General features: G+C 38.8%; 1 protein-coding gene across 2 annotated transcripts in view; it reads right to left on the reverse strand.

Annotated features, from left to right (window-relative positions):
- Positions 1-438: 438 nt before the first annotated feature.
- Positions 439-18,901, reverse strand: part of ammecr1 (AMMECR nuclear protein 1) — a 100,477-nt gene continuing 82,014 nt past the window's right edge. The window contains exons 4-7 of one of the 2 annotated variants that reach the window (XM_062964001.1): positions 14,034-14,148; positions 9,630-9,720; positions 7,510-7,606; positions 439-5,717 (exon numbers count right to left, since the gene is read on the reverse strand). In XM_062964001.1, coding sequence (XP_062820071.1) covers positions 5,603-5,717; positions 7,510-7,606; positions 9,630-9,720; positions 14,034-14,148 — 418 coding nt within the window. In that variant the 3' untranslated portion in view covers positions 439-5,602. Of the gene's footprint in view, positions 5,718-7,509; positions 7,607-9,513; positions 9,721-14,033; positions 14,149-18,901 lie in introns of those variants that run through there. The other variant, XR_010001073.1, reaches the window with a different exon arrangement.

The following is an 18,901-nucleotide window of genomic DNA, read 5'->3' on the forward strand; positions in this document are numbered from 1 at the left end:
AACACCTGGGGACCCACAGGTTGAGAACCACTGGATCAGGCAGTTGCAATGTCATAAGCTAGACTTGGAGCCTTGTAGCTTTTTTTAAATTCACCTTTGAAAATGGGACTTCAGTTGCCATGATTGCAACCCACCTTAAAAGCCACTCAGCCCAATGGAGTGCATTTGCAAGACGCTGAAAGGTGACTGACTTGGTCCCGCCGCCTGGCTTTTAAGGTAAATTTTAGGGAGTTGGAGCTAGGTATGAGACCTTGGCCACAGTATTTTGAAATTCCACATAAGCAGTTGATGTTCATATTAATTTATCTCGATAAGCTAAAGTTGTGTTTTCTCCTAATTGCAAGCAAGGAATAGGTTAAGAGGACTCACTGTTTCTCCTTTTGGTCGAACACCTTCCAAGGCCAAGCACTTAAGGAAAAGCATAAGTACAAGCAGCTGTGATTTTAAAAAATTCTCCTTATTTTATTGGATAAATGATTTTAAAAGGTAATAACAATAGTGTTAAAACTACTACAATATCTTTCCACAGCCATATCTCACAGACCCACAAATTACCTTCTAGATATATATTTATTTTTTTTGCTTTTCCCCTCATTTTTTTACCATTTATAAGCCATACTTATAAAAATGCCCATTTTTAATCAAGTTTTTTTTGTCTTCTTCTTCTTCACACTAATAGCAAATAAACATGGAAGGAAGGAGGATCTAGTTCAAATGGAAGGAGGTTTGTGGTATTCTGTGATAATATTGTAATCAGGAGTCAAGTTACTAAGGAAGGAAAAGAAAATACGGGCCGCCAAAAACTACACCAGGCAGTTTTTCTTGCCCATTTCTTTTTTTCTGTGTGTGTTTCACCTTTTTGCATGGAAGATAACTAGTTTATGCTGGTGAACAAATTCTTGTATAACATATAAAAACACTAAAATAACTTAGAAACTAGATCCAAATCTTTTGAAAAGAATCAACTTCGATATACAAAAACAGTCACAAGTTGTTACAAAAGTTTTTTTTTCTCAGTGCATTTTCCAGCACGGCGACTGGATCCAGAGCAAAAGGAATTATTTTTTTTTCATTTTATTTTATTTTCTTCTGAAACAGTAATAAAAAAACAAGGAAAAAAACACATATCTTTGTATATAAAGAATCAATTGCTGGTCTTAATAAATGTAACGAGAAACCCTTTAAAATCTGAGAGGCACACGTCGGGTTTCTATATCATTTTATTTAAACATAAAAGTCACCAGGGTTTTCTTTAATTATTATTATTATTTCAAGGGAGGAGTTTGCATCGGCTGTTCCTCCTCCTCCCCCGCCCCATCCCCCACCCCAAACCAAAAAAACCTTAATTCAATTAACATCACTAGCAAAAAAATCAGTTAGAAACTGTACAAAAATAAAAAAAGTTAAACCCATTTTTTTATATCCTGCAGAGACTTTGGAAGGACCAGAAGGCAGGCTTTATTTCATTTTTTTAGTTTTGTTTTCCGGAGCAGCATTTAGGCTTGGTTTAAAGGATTCTTTGGTACAATCCAACACACAAGAGATGTCATCTACTCCAAGACGGATTGAAAAACCCACACGGTTGAAGACAAAGAAATCAAGGAAACGCAACAAAATATTTGGAGGGTTGAGGCAGCTGCTTCGGGGCGACCGCTTGGCACCGTCCTTGTTGACTCCCCCCAAATGGGAAAGCGGGCACAACGAAGGCAAAACAGCGCTATGCAAAACCCCATCTACTTGGCAACTGCGTTGTGTGCGTGTGGTTTCGTCTTTTTCAGGATAGGAAGAGGGTCCCAAACCGTCTCAAGCTGAGCTCAAGAGGCTTGCTGCACAGGTTACAGGTGCAGAAACCAAGTGATTAAAGCTAGCCTTTTGGAATGAAATAAGGCAAAGGAAAAAACACCGTTTGACGCTCAGCAACCGCAAGATGAGGATTAGGATTTCAAACCAATTCCCTCTTCGACCCAGACTCCCCCGTGCTCCGCCGCTCCCCAAAAAACTCAAGATCACACTACCACACTGTTATAGCACAAGTCTGGTCTAAAATCACCCGGAAGGAGGACAAAGTTTGATATAAGTCTCCTAGTTTTGTTTTCATGCAAATTTAATATTTGAGGTCATTGCATGATGCTGTTAAAGCACGGTTATTTTGCTTTTTACATTTGCTTCTTGTGGAAACTAGGGATTTGTAGTTTATAGAGGGACTTCTTAAAATCCTAAGATGGTAATATGTTTCCTAGTTTTGTTTTGTACACATTTAACATCGGAGGAGGTTATCATACACTGCTGTTATTCCGCTTCAACTGTTGCTATGGCCGCCTCCTGTGGAATCCTGGGATTTGCAGTTTAGGGAGGCTCAGAATCTTTCTGGCTGAGGATTTTTAAAAGGCCCTACACCACAAACCCCAGGATGCCACAGGAGGCGGCCATTGCAGCAGTTAAAGCAGAATCACCACAGCATGTGATAATCTCCTCCATGTTAAATTTGCACAAAACCTAACCAGGAGACGTATTTCAAGCTTTGTCCTCCCTTCTGGGCAATTTAAAGGAGAACAGACTGAGTGTTCTTGTTCTTCCGTAGTACACAGTGTTTCTGTACACACAAACCTGCAAATACACACCAAGGACGTCATGTCCTTAAGTGCCGTCGGCCTTTTCATCACCATAAAGGAAGGTGGCGGCAGCACTAAATAAAAGACTCAGAGAAACTTGAGTTTGATCTATGTGTACAAACAGAACGTTGCTGAAGTTTCTGCCCAAAGCTGACGTCTTAACAACGTTGTCACTGCAAAACCGGTTTCAGAAGAGTCTGGAGGTTTTATGTTTTTAAAGCACACCTTTCCAGTTTGCATTGACCCTCTGAGCTTTCATTTGGGAAATTCCCCAAGCAACAGCTATTCAGCAAGAGAGAGACAGAAACGAATTGTGCATTATGCTGTGTTACACACTCATACACATATATAAAAGGAAACAAAAATTGTCTTTTTAAAAAAAGTTTCTCCCCCAAGCCACGGTGGGAAGTATTGCTGACCTTGTCCTTCAAACCCTGCAGGATATTTTTTTTTATTTAAATCAGTATATCATCATTATTACACTTGTAAGAAATTCTGTATAACATCTGCATATATTGAGGATTTTTTTTCTAAAAAAAAATCTGATATGATTTTTAGAGTCCGCATGACCAGTCACGTGACCTGCTCAAGGTTGATTAGCACCTTTAAATACACATATATTTATATATATAATAGATCTTTCTTTAAAAAAACGTCTAATGAGGAGCTCACCCACAAGCATGAGCCATTAATGAGATAATGGAGAATGATGGGACCAGGTGGCTATGGCTGATTTCTCAAATGTTTGCAGCAGACAATGGTTATTTTTTTCCAGCTTGTGCTCAAGTTTCCCTTTTGAGGGCAAAAAAAAAACACCAAAAAAGTTGCAATCAAATACACCTGGATGATACAGCTTTCGTTTCAGAGTGAAGCCACTTCTCAAAACGCCAAATGGGAAAGAAAAAAGAGAGAACCGTACTGAATAACTTCGACAAGAAGCAGTGGCCACAGCTCTTTTATCCGCCCGTCTGTACCTTGCGTTTCTCAGGCCTTCCATTCACTTCAAAAATTAAGGCATTAAAACAGAAAAAGTTAATATTTGGACGTTTAAACACTGTGGATGAAGGAATGACAGTGGCCCCTGTGAAACCAGCTCCACTTACTTCCCCAGGTACTCAAGAGTTATCTCTTGGAATAACATCAAAGGTTATGCTTTCTACTAGTTGCAACCAAATGAAAAAGGTCTTTTAGCAATGGGTAGGCTTCCTACCCCCTTGGAAATACACTTTGCCATAATAAAAGCTTGCGAGTGATTTGCAAGTGCACAGAACAAGGCAATGGCTCCAATGGGAAGCCTTTCGGCAACACAAACATCACCCTATCCCATTCCCATTACTTGAAGGGGCAATCTATAGTTCCCTTGTCCTCTTCCATGTTGGGAAAGACACTAGCCAGCATCACGGTGCTGAACTCTTGGTCGCAGTACTGTCTGGACACTTGATATCCAAACGCACTACTCCTTAACTCTTTCTACCAACTAATTGTTGGGCAAAAGCAGGCCCATGCAACATGTGGCCTTCTAATCAATGGTTCTCAACCTGTGGGTCCCCAGATGTTTTGGCCTTCAACTCCCAGAAATCCTAACAGCTGGTAAACTGGATTAGATCTCTGGGAGTTGTAGGCCAAAACATTTGGGGACCCAGAGGTTGAGAACCGCTGCTCTAGATGTTTGGGACTCCAACTCCCAGAAGCTCTAGCCGGCTTGTCCAATGGTCAGGAATTCTGGGAGATGACGTCCAAAACACCTGAAGGGTCACAACTTATGCAGGCCTGCGCTAAACTGAAACATAACCAAGGCTAGATGCCTCAAATTTCAAGAAGCAGGGAGCAGAAAGCTGGATTTTGCTCCCACTTCTCAGTTTGATGTAGTCTTTTGTCATGGTTCTACTTCCCTGCTTTTTTCCCCACTATTATGGTAAAGCCTGCATCCTGGTTGAAGGCACTAATACCTAGATCCACTGACTTTCTAACACACCTGTTGTGCCGTGCCAAACCGTTTTGGCAACGGAAGCAACCCCTGTCTCAGAAGCCGCAGAACAGCATCAGTGCTGGGCGTGAAACCATGACGGTGCGCCGGTCACTCGCCTCTGCCAAAGAGAAGAACTGCACAAGGCATTGACCAGGAAAGGGAGGAGCCATCTTCCTTCAAGCGCCATGGATGGGCGGGAAGGTGGACCGCTCCCTCTCCAAGAATCAGCCACTTGGGATGAGATTTTAGTTCCAGTGATTCGTGTCATAAACATTTTGCGAAGTCAATGGAACCAGGACCCCTGCCCTGGCATGCCATGACATTTGTCCTATGATTTACGGCATCGCTTGTGCCAAAAATATCATAGCCTTTTTTTCTTTTTCCTAATCAGGCAATTTATGTCATCATCATCGTCGTCGTCGTGCCCCCTCCTGGGCTGACCAGGATAGGAGTCTGAGCTTCATGTATATCTACATGAAATGAAAAATCTTAACTCATGGGGACTCTAAGGAACCGCATGGCTACTTCTACTCAGGTTTTCCAAACCGATATGTCTTATGATTTCATGAGCAGCTGACTTTGCTTTCCCCTTTCTCTCTAGTTCAAACTCTTAAGTGTTAAATTCTTTCCCTCTATCCACAGGAAAAAAACCCTTGATTGATATAATGTCAATGTTCGTGAAGTAGAAATTTAAATTTTTATATATATATATATATATATATATATATATATATATATATATATATGTCCCGAGTTTTTATATGCTGTCAAAAAAAACCCAATAAGCCCACAGTGACTTAATACTATTTTTAAAAAAAGAAAGGATGAAGGGTGAATGATGCAGCGTTTCTACCCGTTGCCATGGTGAACTTAACCTGCTGCGGAGAAGCGTCATCATGGCAACGGAAACTATCATCATAAAATGGTACAGTAATAGAGATAGCTAGACCAGGAGGGGGTCGGGTCTCCTGGGAAGAGGTCGGCGGAGAGGTCCAGGGACGACTGGTCATGCGGCTCAATGTCAGGAATAATGGTTGTACGGTGGGAGGCTGTGCCCGATGCCATTCTGGAAGTGGTGGTGCTGGCGGTGGGCAAGGTACTCCGTGTAGCTCAGGGTCATCTTTTCACTACGATACCTAGACGGGAAAGGGCAAAGAAAGGAGTGGTCTTTCAAAAGGAATCCCTAAAAACATATTCTCATGAAAAAAACAAAACATTCCCTTCTTTGAGTAGTGGCGAAAGGCATGAGCTTGTTGTGTTCCAGGAGAACCCTAAAGAAGGATTGACCCCCTCTACTCCTCTACTTCTAGTCTTTTTGAACAGGAAAATGGCAATGGGGTCCAGGGGTGGTCCTTGACTTACTCACAGGTCCTATCAAAATGCATAATGTTGACCCTCAAACCTGCCCTCAATGAATACAACAAATACGCGTTGGGTTCAACCTAACTTCGAGACCACATCGCCTTCTATGAATCAGCACGGGCTTTGAGATCTGCTGGGGAGGCCCTTTTCTTGGTCCCATCACTGTCTCAAGCATGGTTGGTGGGAATGAGAGAGAAAGCCTTTTCGGTGGTGGCCCCCCACCTCTGGAATTCCCTCCCTAGACAGATTAGGTGAGCCCCAACTCTCCAAGCCTTTCGGGCTAGTTTAAAGACATGGCTTTTTAGACAGGCCTTGTGTAATTTATGGCCAGAATTGACGATTTAGTGATCGCTGCACTTTGGCACCTTGGTTGGCTAATTGTAGATAGCCAGTTTTATTTGCAGGTTCCACTGTGTATTATGAATTTTATCATTTTATTAGATGGGGCTTTGTGTGTGTTTGTTGTTTATAAACTTATGTTTGTTGTTTTATATGCTTATGTATTATTTGTTTTATGTGCAGCACTTTGAAGTGCTCTTGTGAGCCATCCCGAGGCCCTTCAGGGAGATGGTGGGAGGGTATAAATAAAGTTGTTGTTGTTGTTGTTGTTGTTGTTGTTGTTGTTGTTGTTATTATTATTATTATTATTATTATTATTATTATTATTATTATTATTATTATATGGCTCATTCAAAAACCGTATCCCATCTGGTTTTGGAAGTGAAGGAGGCCTAGAGAGTACTTTGTTGGGAGACTGCCATGGGAAGCTAGGGTATATTTCAACAGAAAGCAATAATCAACTACCTCTGAGGGTTCGTAGCCAAAGAGAATCCTATGCAATTCTTGGAATGGCCATAAGTGGGCATAAATATCCAAATGTGTTGTGTGTGTGTGTGTGTGTGTGTATGCGCACATGCGCACACACACATTATTAAAAAAAAACAACCTTAGAATTGGCCTACCGCATTTGAGACTTCAAACTTCTAGGGATTTCACAATTTGTAGATTTTTTTAATATGTTCTCTCTAGGTCCTACAGGATTACTATGGCCAACTTCTGGTAGAATGTGTTCTCCTCTCAGACTGTCTAGGTCATTCAGCATGACTCTATAGTCAACTTCTGGCAAGGGTTGACCACAGGGGTGCACTGGAGGACCTAGAGACCCAAGCTTCTGTAATGTTTGCACTATGGAAGGCAGAGGCCATGCTACATCACATTTCCACACAAGGATAGATCTACATTCCCACAAGTTCTTTCCTACGGTAGAAACTCTGGCAGTTGATGGCTTGTGGACCTGGATCAGTGCAAAGGCTACTTTTGAGAAGCATTACACAAGAATAGCCTTTTCTTCCTCAACGTAAAAGCTAAAATTGCCTCAGAATGGGTTCAGATATCTAGTTTTGTTCAAACTGACCTACATTTGAGAGACTCATCAATTGCTGCAAATACTTTCTTAAAATCAACCTTAGACGCTGTTCGAGGAGATGCTTTAGAAAACTGTTTATTATGACTGGTTTCAAGTAAGCAGATCCTAGTTCATCAGCATATATCAAAGCAACCTCATACCTGGTCAGTTTTATTGTTTTCCTGAAATCGTTTGTAATTGGAACTTTGTAGCCTCCTTTCCTCAATAAGGAATCTATGGTCTGAATGTGGTCCCATCCTGTTGAGATTCATCACAAAACATGTATTAGGAAACAAGTATCAGAAACTGCATTACAAGTCATTATTGCTGTGTGTCATTGGCTATTCCCCGACCAAGGGGGGATGCACACACCTTTTTTCTTATAGCGTGGGTTGGAAACATGTGGCTCTCCAGGTGCTGTTGGATAAGAACTTCCAGCAGCCACAGCTGGCAGAGCCAATACTGGGAAATTCTGGGAAATGCTGAGTCTAACCACATCTGAAAGGCCACTGGTCTCATAAGCTTTCACAAGAAGAAGCTAGATTGCAACAGCTTCTTGTGAACCTGTTTTCTCATTCTTGAAAAATGGATACTAATCACATCCACATTAAACCTTAATTTCTTTGAATACACAGTCATATAATTCATTCCCGTGGTGTAGTGTCTCATGTCTATTGGCAGTTTATCACCAAAATAGGGGGGGAAACTGGTCAAAAAGGAGGTGTAAGGATTACTTACACTTATATATGTCACTAACAGGATGCCAGCACAAGAGTTCAAATGATTGTTTAAAAAAGGAAGTTGTGTCCCAAAGAACCCATGTGATATCACTCCAAAAATGGTGAACAGCAAAAATGAAATAAACATTTTTGTCATAGAAAGGCATAAAAATAAATGTTATTTAACAAAGAAAAATGCAATCCAGGAAAAAACAACGGTTGCTTAATCACCACTCAGTTCATTGTGCTTGTAGATGACAGCCCTGCAGGGGTGGCCCTTGGTTGCTCTGCACTCACTCTCACTTTTGTTTCAGTTGAGTATAGTTTTTCTCATGAGGTTAATAATGTGCTTTGCAAATCCACCAACCCATCCTTTTTAAGAAGCCTCCACTGTTTCTTATACAATGTTGATGTATAAGAGCACAAGTTTAAACCATTATTCAAAAGCTTCTTAATATAGAGAATGTGTTTCAGTGGACTGAGGGTTATTTCTGGGGCTATGCATAAATATTGGAAGCTCTTATACGGAGATACACAGAAGTAATGTAAGAGTGAGGACAGAAAATGGAAATGAGAAAATCGCTGGTAAGCGTGAAAGTGAGGTCTTTTGGTCTTATGACTCAATGACAAACAGCTTCTCCAAAGGATGAAATGGCAACCAAGTGCCTTTTTATATAATAGCCTAGTACAGGAGAGGCTGCCTTTGGCTGCAATGGTTAATGGGGACCCTGATCTGGCATCTGAAAATATTTTGCTGGTGGCCTTAAGGCAGGCCGGTAGGCTGTTAGGAATTGTGGGAGTTGAAGTCCAAAACACCTGGAGGGCCGAAGTTTGTCCATGCCTGCCTTAAGGCCATTCCACCCACAGAGGGGCAGAAACTAAGTTTGCAATCCATTGTCTGGTCCTGATCCTCTGACCTGTATCATACACATTTCCAGAAAACGTCTCCATTTCACACATAGTGTTTTTAGAAGCACACCTAAAAAACGTCGTGAACAAAACCTGGGTGCGTGAGTCCATTTCCTGGTCTCTATCCCATCCCAAAAAGTAGCAAGTCAAGGAACACACAGAGTAAGTATCATAGTGAGTGCCAGGCAACAAGAAATGTACAGCAATAAATATAATTTTGTGCTTAATTTTCTCACTGTTCATTAAGAAGTTTCCCATACTGTGTGCATGTGTGTATATACATATATATACATACACACACACACACACACACACACACACACACACACACACATATATGTTAATATATGCAATATGGCAAAATGCAGCTTTTGGTCACTTTATTTTACCAGTTTCAATTGCCGTTTGCGACATTAACCAACTCAAGTTAGCTTATTGCAGCACATTGTTTGATGGCTGCCATTGACAGAAGCATTCCCAATAAAGGGACTTATCTATGGACACATAAGTGGCATTTAAAGAAGAGTCATCCCTTACAATTAAAAGTATTGCTCCATCATCTGACATCTGTGCAAGGTCAAATATTGCATTTTAAGTTCCTAGGTATGTTTAAATTCTTCACCAGATCATATGAGATAAAGTGCAACAATGACCTTGCTCCTTTGCAACCTCCGGTAAGTAGGTGGCGGTGCGTTTTGATCCTTTTTCATTGATGAATTCTATTCTAATGCCATGTACACCCACCTGAAAGAAATGGGCAGGTGTATTAGTACATTTTTGTTAGAAAAAATTGAAACAAAGAGATGGTTAGAAATATAAACCTCAAGGAATCAGATCTGCATCATCATTGTTTTAAAGGTCTTCCTAATTTTTGACCAGGATTTTACTCTCGTTTTGGAAAAAGATCACATGGATGTAGCTTCACTAAATGGGACAACCAAGGGGAATTAACACTTGTCACACTTAGAATGGAAGGGCAATTAATCCACCAATTTAAACTGAATGTCTTTTTGAGATGATTGGCTCCACTTGCAATCTCAAATGTAACTGACAGCTATTATAGTCTGATACACCACTCTACTAACCTCAATGTTTGGGTGAATCAAAATCTACATGATCGTAGACTGACTTAAATTAAGAGTGCTAGCTTCATTTCAACATGGGGTTGATCTGCTTGGTATGACCAATGAGTCAATAGCACTGATGAGGAAAGGTCTGAATGGTGCTCTTGAACCCATCCCAAGACATCCTTCCCGTTCCACATTAGGCAACCAGAAGACCCAAGTAGATCCCCATCCAATTAAGACAGAGTTAAAGGTTTTGATGTCCTGAATGAGAGATGCCCAGCTATTATACCAATATAAACCCTTTGGGACACTGGCTAACCCATTTACTCCAGGAGAACTGGACCTTTTTGTGTGATACCTGCTTTTCCTTGTCATTTGGTAATGATGCCGTGAAGCTGAATGAAAGATCATAATGGCCCCTTCTCCATTAAAAATTAACCTGAACGTATCTATTGCTCAACAGGACTGCTGTTGACAAGGCCTTTAATGGAGAATCAAAATACTTGTTGTTAAACTGGAAAAACAAGGGTGTGATCTCAGGGATGTCCTACAGCCATCTAATGATTTATTCCAGATTTTAAGTCATTTATAGGTGTTAGTAGGACACCAGGGCCTACTGATAAAGTGGGGCATGCTCAACCTGTATTGTGTTTTCCACTAAACCAGGACAACCACAGTTAATAAAGGAAACATTTGGAACTCAGCTTGGCATTTGGATCTGGAATGAAGTAAAGTATCTGCCTTGTGGCTGCTGGAAGGATGGCATGGAAATGGAGCAGACCAACAGACCAATTCTTCCAAACTCAAAGAATTGTTCAATTGGAAGTGAATTTACTACCTTTAAACGAGGCCTCAGCTGTTCTCAAAGTATATATTTACAGCCAAAGAAAACCAACCATCAGACCAACCACTCAAAGATCCAACTATGCATTGGAAACATGAGGTTATCAAAACATGGAATACTGTATTTGTCCACCTTTGTCCAAGTAAATCATGCCTACTTGAGAAAATTAGGTCCAGGACTGGTCAATGGAAACTAAAGAGACATTTTGAAGAAGTGGAAGATGCAGATCTTCACAAACTCTTACAATCCCATACCCATTTTTTTCAGGGGGTCTCCCAATGGCCTGTGCTCTACTCTTGTTTGTGCTTTGATTTTCTGAGAAATGAAAACCATTCGGCATTACTGAGAAGTCGGCGCAAAAATAACAACAATGCGAAGAAATAATTCCCAAGCATTGCCAGTACCATTGGGCCAAAACCTGTATCTATACAATACTTCATCTGGGAGAACTACTATTTAAATTCACTACTGGAAGCCTTGGGCCAAATGTACTGTGGGTTAGTTTACCTCAAAAAGTTGTTTGAAGATAAAAGAGGGCTTCTTCACAGATCATACAAGATGCTTTCAAGAATCTGAAGAAAGGACGGGACTACAAATCTAAACACTGGCTCCTTTTCTCCCCTTTCGCAGCTTCTTCCTACCTCTACTGTTGCCTTCAAAGGATCACAGCACTGTGTTTGGCCTCACAGGGGTCATCTTTTTTTTCTTCCCACTCCCTTTTTCTTATGAATTAATCTGAAACCACCTTTTTCCTGAATCAGACAAAGCTGTGGTCCTGAAAAAGAAATCTCCAATGCCTTTGCCCTCAATATTCCTGAGACTCAATAAAGGACCAAGGGAGGTGACAGTTTAACTCAATATGCATTAAAGCGAAAGAAATATTCCAATAACTGTTTGCCCACTGCTGTCAGCTGCTATTTGCTTTAGCCATCTGTGGATTAAAAGGTCTGACTCCGCTGGTAAATACCAGCTTTGTACAGCAATTCTCTAAGTGCCTCAGTAAAATGTGGTGTTTCAATATATGAGACCATTTGCAAAACCCTGGAGTTCCTCATCATACTGTATCGCTTGTGTTTATGATTATTAGGAGGAAACACCATTAGGGGACGGACAGGATTGAATAATCAACATAACCCTTCCCTGCATTTTTACAGAACTGGATACCATCAACCTCCCCAATATATTGGTTTGCTAACTCCAAGGCAAAAGAACATTCCACTCAACAGGAGTTGAGGGTTTCTTCTCAAATGGCTCAGCAAACAAACAAAAATATATGAAGATCATTATATACCCAAGACACAATACTAAAGGCTTAGCGAGTCTACAGTTATCCAACCTGCAAATGGTATATTGAAGCAGTTACTCTTTTATTGCACTTGCTAGGTAGCGATCTATTTCTATAGGACTTCATCCAGTGATGGCTAGAGTGGTAATGGACACAAAGGAATGAAGAAAGCCCCACTTCAGGCCTTACTAAATGTATGCCCTGCTTTAGCCGAGATTCCGCATTATCAGATATATCTATGACGACAGATCTCCGTCGTTGTCTCATAAAATGACAAAACTAAGACAATATTTTTAAGCTGTGGATGATTGAACCCATGGACATTGAACCACTGGATTCAGAGGGCCAACTATACTAATGAACAGGAAGCCAGTCTTTATACTTATTTAAGTGCTAAATTACAACATATAATAGCTGCTCAGATAAGTATAAAGCCATATTGTGACTATTTGGACACCTCACCTGCTTATTTGGCGAACATAATACTATTTGCAGTATGCTTTATTATAACATATGCAGAGAGACTATCATAAAATGACAGGGTAGCTAACATAAAGATCTTTTTAAGTATTCTATTCTGCTATTAATTACAGTTATTTAAAATGGTCTTGAAGTCTTTGCCTCATTTTGATTTCAGCAAAACACAGAGGAAAGTGCTGTAAGTAGGAGGTTATGTTCTCATAGAGCAGCCCATTCATGGCCTTCAATATGTATAAGTATTAATAACTGAAAGCTGTAATGTATAATAAATCTCTATTTTTGGAAAACAGAAACAGCCAGCAGAAGTTCTAGAAGGGAGGGATGGGGACCTTGTTCCCATTATAGACACATTTACATAACTTCAGTCTCCACCTGAATTTCTGACATTTCGAGATAAAATTAGCACTTAGTCAGAAGGCTTAGGCTATCCAAATTACATTGCACTATGTAGCAACATTTGAAAAAAATTCTGTTCCTGGTTTGAAAGTGTCATTTCCTGTTTAATTGTGCAGTGCCAACGTAGAAAGTAGTTATTATACTCCAGAAACTTTGTTTTTGAGGCTGCCACAAACTATGTTGAATTGGTTGAGATTGTCTGAGATATTCATTGAAAAGCTATAGCAAAATGTGCTGCAGGATGTCCCTCCAGCAGAAACAAAGTTTTTGCAGTTTAATAAACTTTTTCATGTTTTAATGATAGAACCAATTAGGAAATGATATTCATAGCCAGGAACAAAAATAATCACATTAGCTTCACACAGTTGAGGGAGGCATACCTCTCACTAAAACAGTAAGCCTGTGCAGAGGCATGAATGAATGAAATGCTTTTAATGTGTCCAGTTCAGCTAGAATACTTTTAAACATATTTTTATGTACATATTTTTTGGAGAGTGCAAGGAGTATAGCATCGTAAGACACACACCATATGAAGTGGCACAGTTCAGACACAGGTTGAGTCTCCTTTCTCAGAAATACCTCGGACCAGAAGAGGTTTGGATTTTTCATATAGGAACATAATAAGATATGTTAGAGATGAGAAACAAACTTAAAAATCCCTTTATGTTTCATATACATCTTATACACATATCCTTAAGGTCACTTGTTTATACAATATGAAATGCAGGGAGGAGAGTCCAGACTAGCAGACAAGATAAATCCATTTTTGTGTGTGTGTTTTGCAGGGTTGGAGGTTAAATGGGCTGGCTACACAGAGCTCTTTACTTTGACCTAATGGTCTTTAAGCACTTTCCTTGCACACTTCTCTTGTTGAAGATGAATGACCTTTGAAGGCATGAAGAACTATTTTAATGAGGACAATGACAAAATGGGTGCCAAACGAAGTCAACAATTCCTTTACAAGAAAGGGCCAGATATGACTTACCTCCCAATCTAAGTAATCACAGACATCTTCAAAATTAGTAAGCAGAGACACTGAGCAGAAAAGCCGTGGCAACTCATCCCTCGTCATTGGGGGGAAGCGACTATCTTTAAGGGCACTGTGGAGACACAAAAGGGACATAGAAATAAGTTACACAGATGAGTCTTCGTGGGAACAAGTGAGCTGAGACCATTCAGTTGACCTTTATTGTGGTTATTTGCCAACAAGTTGACTCTGAGGTCTGGCAATCCTTTGAATCAGAGGCTGCCAAGACAATGTGTTATTTATCCACACATTAATATTTATTTTTTAAATGTCTGCATTTGTTTTGTTTAAAATTGTTATTAGATTGTGTAGGTTGTTAACTACCTGGAGTCCCTATGGAGAGAAAGGGGGGTTATAACTGTGTTTTAATGTCTATGCTTGACACAATATTTAATGGTTTTTCATGTCTGAATTTGCTCTATTTAAATGTATTGGTTGTGTAATGTAATTGTGAGCCGCCTCGAGTCTGCATGGGGAGAAAGGCGGGTTAGAAATAAAGTAAGTAAATAAATGTTGGCATCAGATCCCAGTAGGGTGGCCTTTTGCAGTTGGCAGATCGTAATTTTGTCAATGTCTATTGTTTCCAAATGCCGGCTGAGATCTTTTGGCACGGCACCCAATGTGCCCATCACCACCGAGACCACCTGCACTGGTTTCTGCCAGAGTCTTTGAAGTTCAATCTTGAGGTCCTGATAGCGGCTGAGTTTTTCCTGTTGTTTTTCGTCAATGCTACTGTGATGTCTGGTGTGTTGTGTTCCAGAACTTTGTCAGTTTGGATTCGGAAGTCCCACAGTATCTTTGCGTGCTTATTTTCCAATACTTTTGCAGGTTTGTGATCCCACCAGTTCTTTGCTGCTGGGAGGTGGTCCTTGAGGCATAAGTTCCAATGAATCATTTGGGCCACATAGTTGTGCCTCTGTTTGTAGTCTGTCTGTGCAATTTTCTTACAGCAGCTGAGGATATGATCAATGGTTTCGTCAGTTTCCTTGCACAGTCTGCATTTTGGGTCATCAGCTGATTTTTCGATCTTGGCCTTAATTGCCTTTGCTCTGATGGCTTGCTCCCGGGATGCAAGGATCAGGCCTTCTGTCTCCTTCTTCAGGGTCCCACTCGTGAGCCATAGCCAGGTCTTCTTATCAGCTTTTCCTTCAATTTTGTCAATTATTATTATTATTATTATTATTATTATTATTATTATTATTATTATTATTATTATTATTATCAGATGATGATGATGATTACTACTATTATTATTAGAAGGCTTTTATCAAAATGAAAGTGAACATCTTAGGACGCTCAAAGAGAGCACAATAACGCAACGGAAATATCTCCAGCATAAGACTTATTGTAGCAGGAAAAAAAAGTCAATAAACCTGAGCTACTCAGCAAATGCACCATATTCCTTTGAGAATACTCTATGAAACAACACAGCTTTAACTGGAGAATCCAGAAAAACATAGAAATGAAGGTTAATGCAGAATATATGAAAGAATTTGGAAATATATTATTGGAAATGCCACAAACCAAAAGAACAGAGAAGACATATCTTAATTGTATAATGTACACTTGTTCCTAGGGATAAGCATTTGGTCCAATGAATTCTTCTTTCAAAGTCATTAATTTGATTTCTATTTACAATATTTATTTTCATATTTTAAAATATTTATATCCAGCCTTATATCACAGAACCTCAAAGCTGCAGGCAAAGAAATTCAGAATATACATTTATAACTGTTACAAATACACATATTAAAATCTTTTTTTAAAAAAAATATCTTTATTGAGGGTTTAACATTTAAAAAAAGAAAAAGAATATATGTTAGAAAATAATTTCACAGCGAGAGTGGGAGAACACTTATTGTTAATAGAAAGTAGGAAATGAGATAAGAGGAAGAAGAAAAAGCAAAAAAGAGAAATAAAAAAAAATAAAAAAATTGTAAAAATAAAAATGTGTTGATTTCCATCTTACTTTAACTGATTCTTCAAAATCTTTCTTAAGTATTCGTACATATCGGTAAAACACCACATCCCCTTCGTCCTCTTTAGTCTCTAAGATTGTATCTGTTCAGCAGATAGGATCAAATTTCATTTGTTTTAATAGTTCTTTATCAGGTCCCAGTTGGTTTCTTTCTTTGGTAGACCTTGGTTTGGAGATAACCAATAAGTAAGTCTATCCATATTCATCGCCTCCATGATTTTGTTCAGCCAATCCTCCTTTTTTGGGATCTCATTTTGTCTCCAAGTCCTGGCATATGTTATCCTCGCAGCCGTGACCAAATAATTAAACAGGATCTCTTTATTTTTATCGTGTTCACTGTCCAACATTCCCAGTAAAAAATATTCAGGTTCTCTTTGAATCCTTATGTTGAGAATTGTATAGCTTCATTTATGTCTTTCCAACAGAGTTGGGCTTTTGGACAAGTCCACCATAAGTGAAAGAAAGTGGCTGTCTGATGTTCGCACTTATTTATTTATTTATTTACTTATATCCCGCTCTTCTTACCCCGAAGGGGACTCAGAGCGGCTTACCAATCAAATGAACATACAATATATTATTAGCATAGCACAATATAAGCATTAAATTACTATATTGTACTATATCATTACATGGTAATATTATTAGTAATATTACATTTAATATATAATATACAATTAATATTATTATATTGTATTATTAGAAGTATAATATTGTATAATATTATATTATTATCAATATTATATGTATATACAATATATTATATATTTATAAATTATTACAAATTATATACATATATGTATATAAAATTAGCATAGCATGTTGCTATGGCAGGAGACAAGATGGAACTATCTTCCTGGCTCTCAGGTTGGTATGATGTCATTTGTTAGATGTATTCTTCCAACATTTGTTAAATGTATTCTTATAGTAATTAGAAATTTTGTAAGGGGTAATACACCACCTATATTGCATTTTTAACCAGTTCTCTCGCATGTCATATGAATATGTGTATCTAAGGCCCTGATTCCAAACCTTCTTCCAACTTTTTAATTGGATCTGGTGTCCCACATTCCGAGCCCATTTCGCGATGCACTCCTTTATCTGATCTTTTACTGTAGCCCACTCTAATAATTTTTTGTATAATTTCGTAATCAGTTTTTGATCAGTCTTCATTACATTGTCCCAAAAGCCATTTCTGTCTGCGAAACCTATCTCTTTATCTTTCCTGAAGAAATCACATGTCTGTCTGTAATGGAACCAGGAACACTTCGGAAACATAAGTTTAATGTCTTTTTCCTCCTTTAATTCAAATTTCCCTTTTTGTTTTATTAATAGATTGTCATAAGTAGGCCAGGTTTGCCATACCAGTTCTCTCCTTTGGAAAGCTTCCAAAGGAGATACCCATAAAGGAGTTTGCGTGTAAAATTTTGATTTATACCTGTCCCAAATTTTTATTAGGCCACCTCGAATAAAATGGTTAGAGAAATTTCTTTCTATCTTTGACTTGTCATACCATGTATAGGCATGCCACCCCCTCCATAAGTCAAAGCCCTCCAATGTTAAGATATTTCGCCTTTTTAGAGTCATCCAGTCTCTAATCCAGCTTAGACCTGCAGCTTCATAGTATAGTCGTAAGTTCGGTAGGCCAAATCCACCTCTTTTTTCCCCGTCTATTAGATTCACCCGTTTTATCCTTGGCTTTTTGCTTTGTCAAATAAATTTAGAGATATCTTTGTGCCAAATATTAAAAGTACTTAGATTCCTAATGACTGGAAGAGACTGGAATAAGTAGAGCAGTTTGGGTAACACATTCATTTTAATAATTGAAATTCTGCCAAGTAGAGATAGTTTCAGATGCTTCCAATTGTCCAAATCCTTCTCCACTTCTTTCCATTTTAACTCACAATTATTTTTCATCAATTGGGAATTTTTGCCTGTTATTGTTAGACCTAGATATTGAATTTTGTCAACCACCTGAAGTCCAGTAAGTTTGGATAATTCTTCTTTTTTCTCTTTTGACATATTTTTAGTCAAAGCCACAGATTTCCTTTTGTTTAATTTTAGACCTGCCAGTTTGTTGTACTCTTCTATTTTATCAATACAATTTGTTATGTTTTCTAATGGATTGCTAATAATGCAAATCACATCATTGGCATAGGCTCTTATTTTGAATTCTTCGTTCTTTATTTTTAAACCCATGAGCCTAGAATCTCGTCTAACCCCATTTAGCAAGATTTCTAACGACATAATAAAAAGCAATAGGGACAATGGGCATCCCTGTCTAGTCCCCTTGCCTATATTAAATGCTTCTGAATCTTGCAAATTAATTGTTACCTTTGCCTCCTGCTGATCATATATTGCCTCTATGGCATTCGTAAACTGAAATCCGAAATCCAATTCTTTTAATAGTAATTTTATGAAGTCCCAGTTTAGATTGTCAAATGCTTTTTCTGCATCCAAATTTAACAGAACTAATTCTTCTTATTTTTTTCATAATACTCCATTACATTTAGGATCATTCTAACGTTGTCTCTAATCTGATGATGGGGAAGAAAGCCCACCTGTTCTTCCTTTATCCAATCATTTTTTTAAAAAATTGAGTCTTCCTGCTAATATGTTTGCAAATATTTTGTAGTCCACATTAAGGAGCGAAATTGGCCTATAATTCCTCACATCTTTGGGGTCTTGTCATTGTACCAGGTCCCATTGTAATAGTGGCCTTTTGCCAAGAGTCAGGGGCTTTTGCCTATGTAGTATCGCATTCATAATTTTGTGGAGGTGTGGCGTTATTTCATCAATCATAATCTTGTAATAACCAGCCGAAAATCCATCTGGGCCTGGGGCCTTGTAT

The sequence above is a fragment of the Anolis carolinensis genome, unplaced genomic scaffold, assembly GCF_035594765.1.
Source record: "Anolis carolinensis isolate JA03-04 unplaced genomic scaffold, rAnoCar3.1.pri scaffold_12, whole genome shotgun sequence".
NCBI lineage: Eukaryota > Metazoa > Chordata > Lepidosauria > Squamata > Dactyloidae > Anolis > Anolis carolinensis.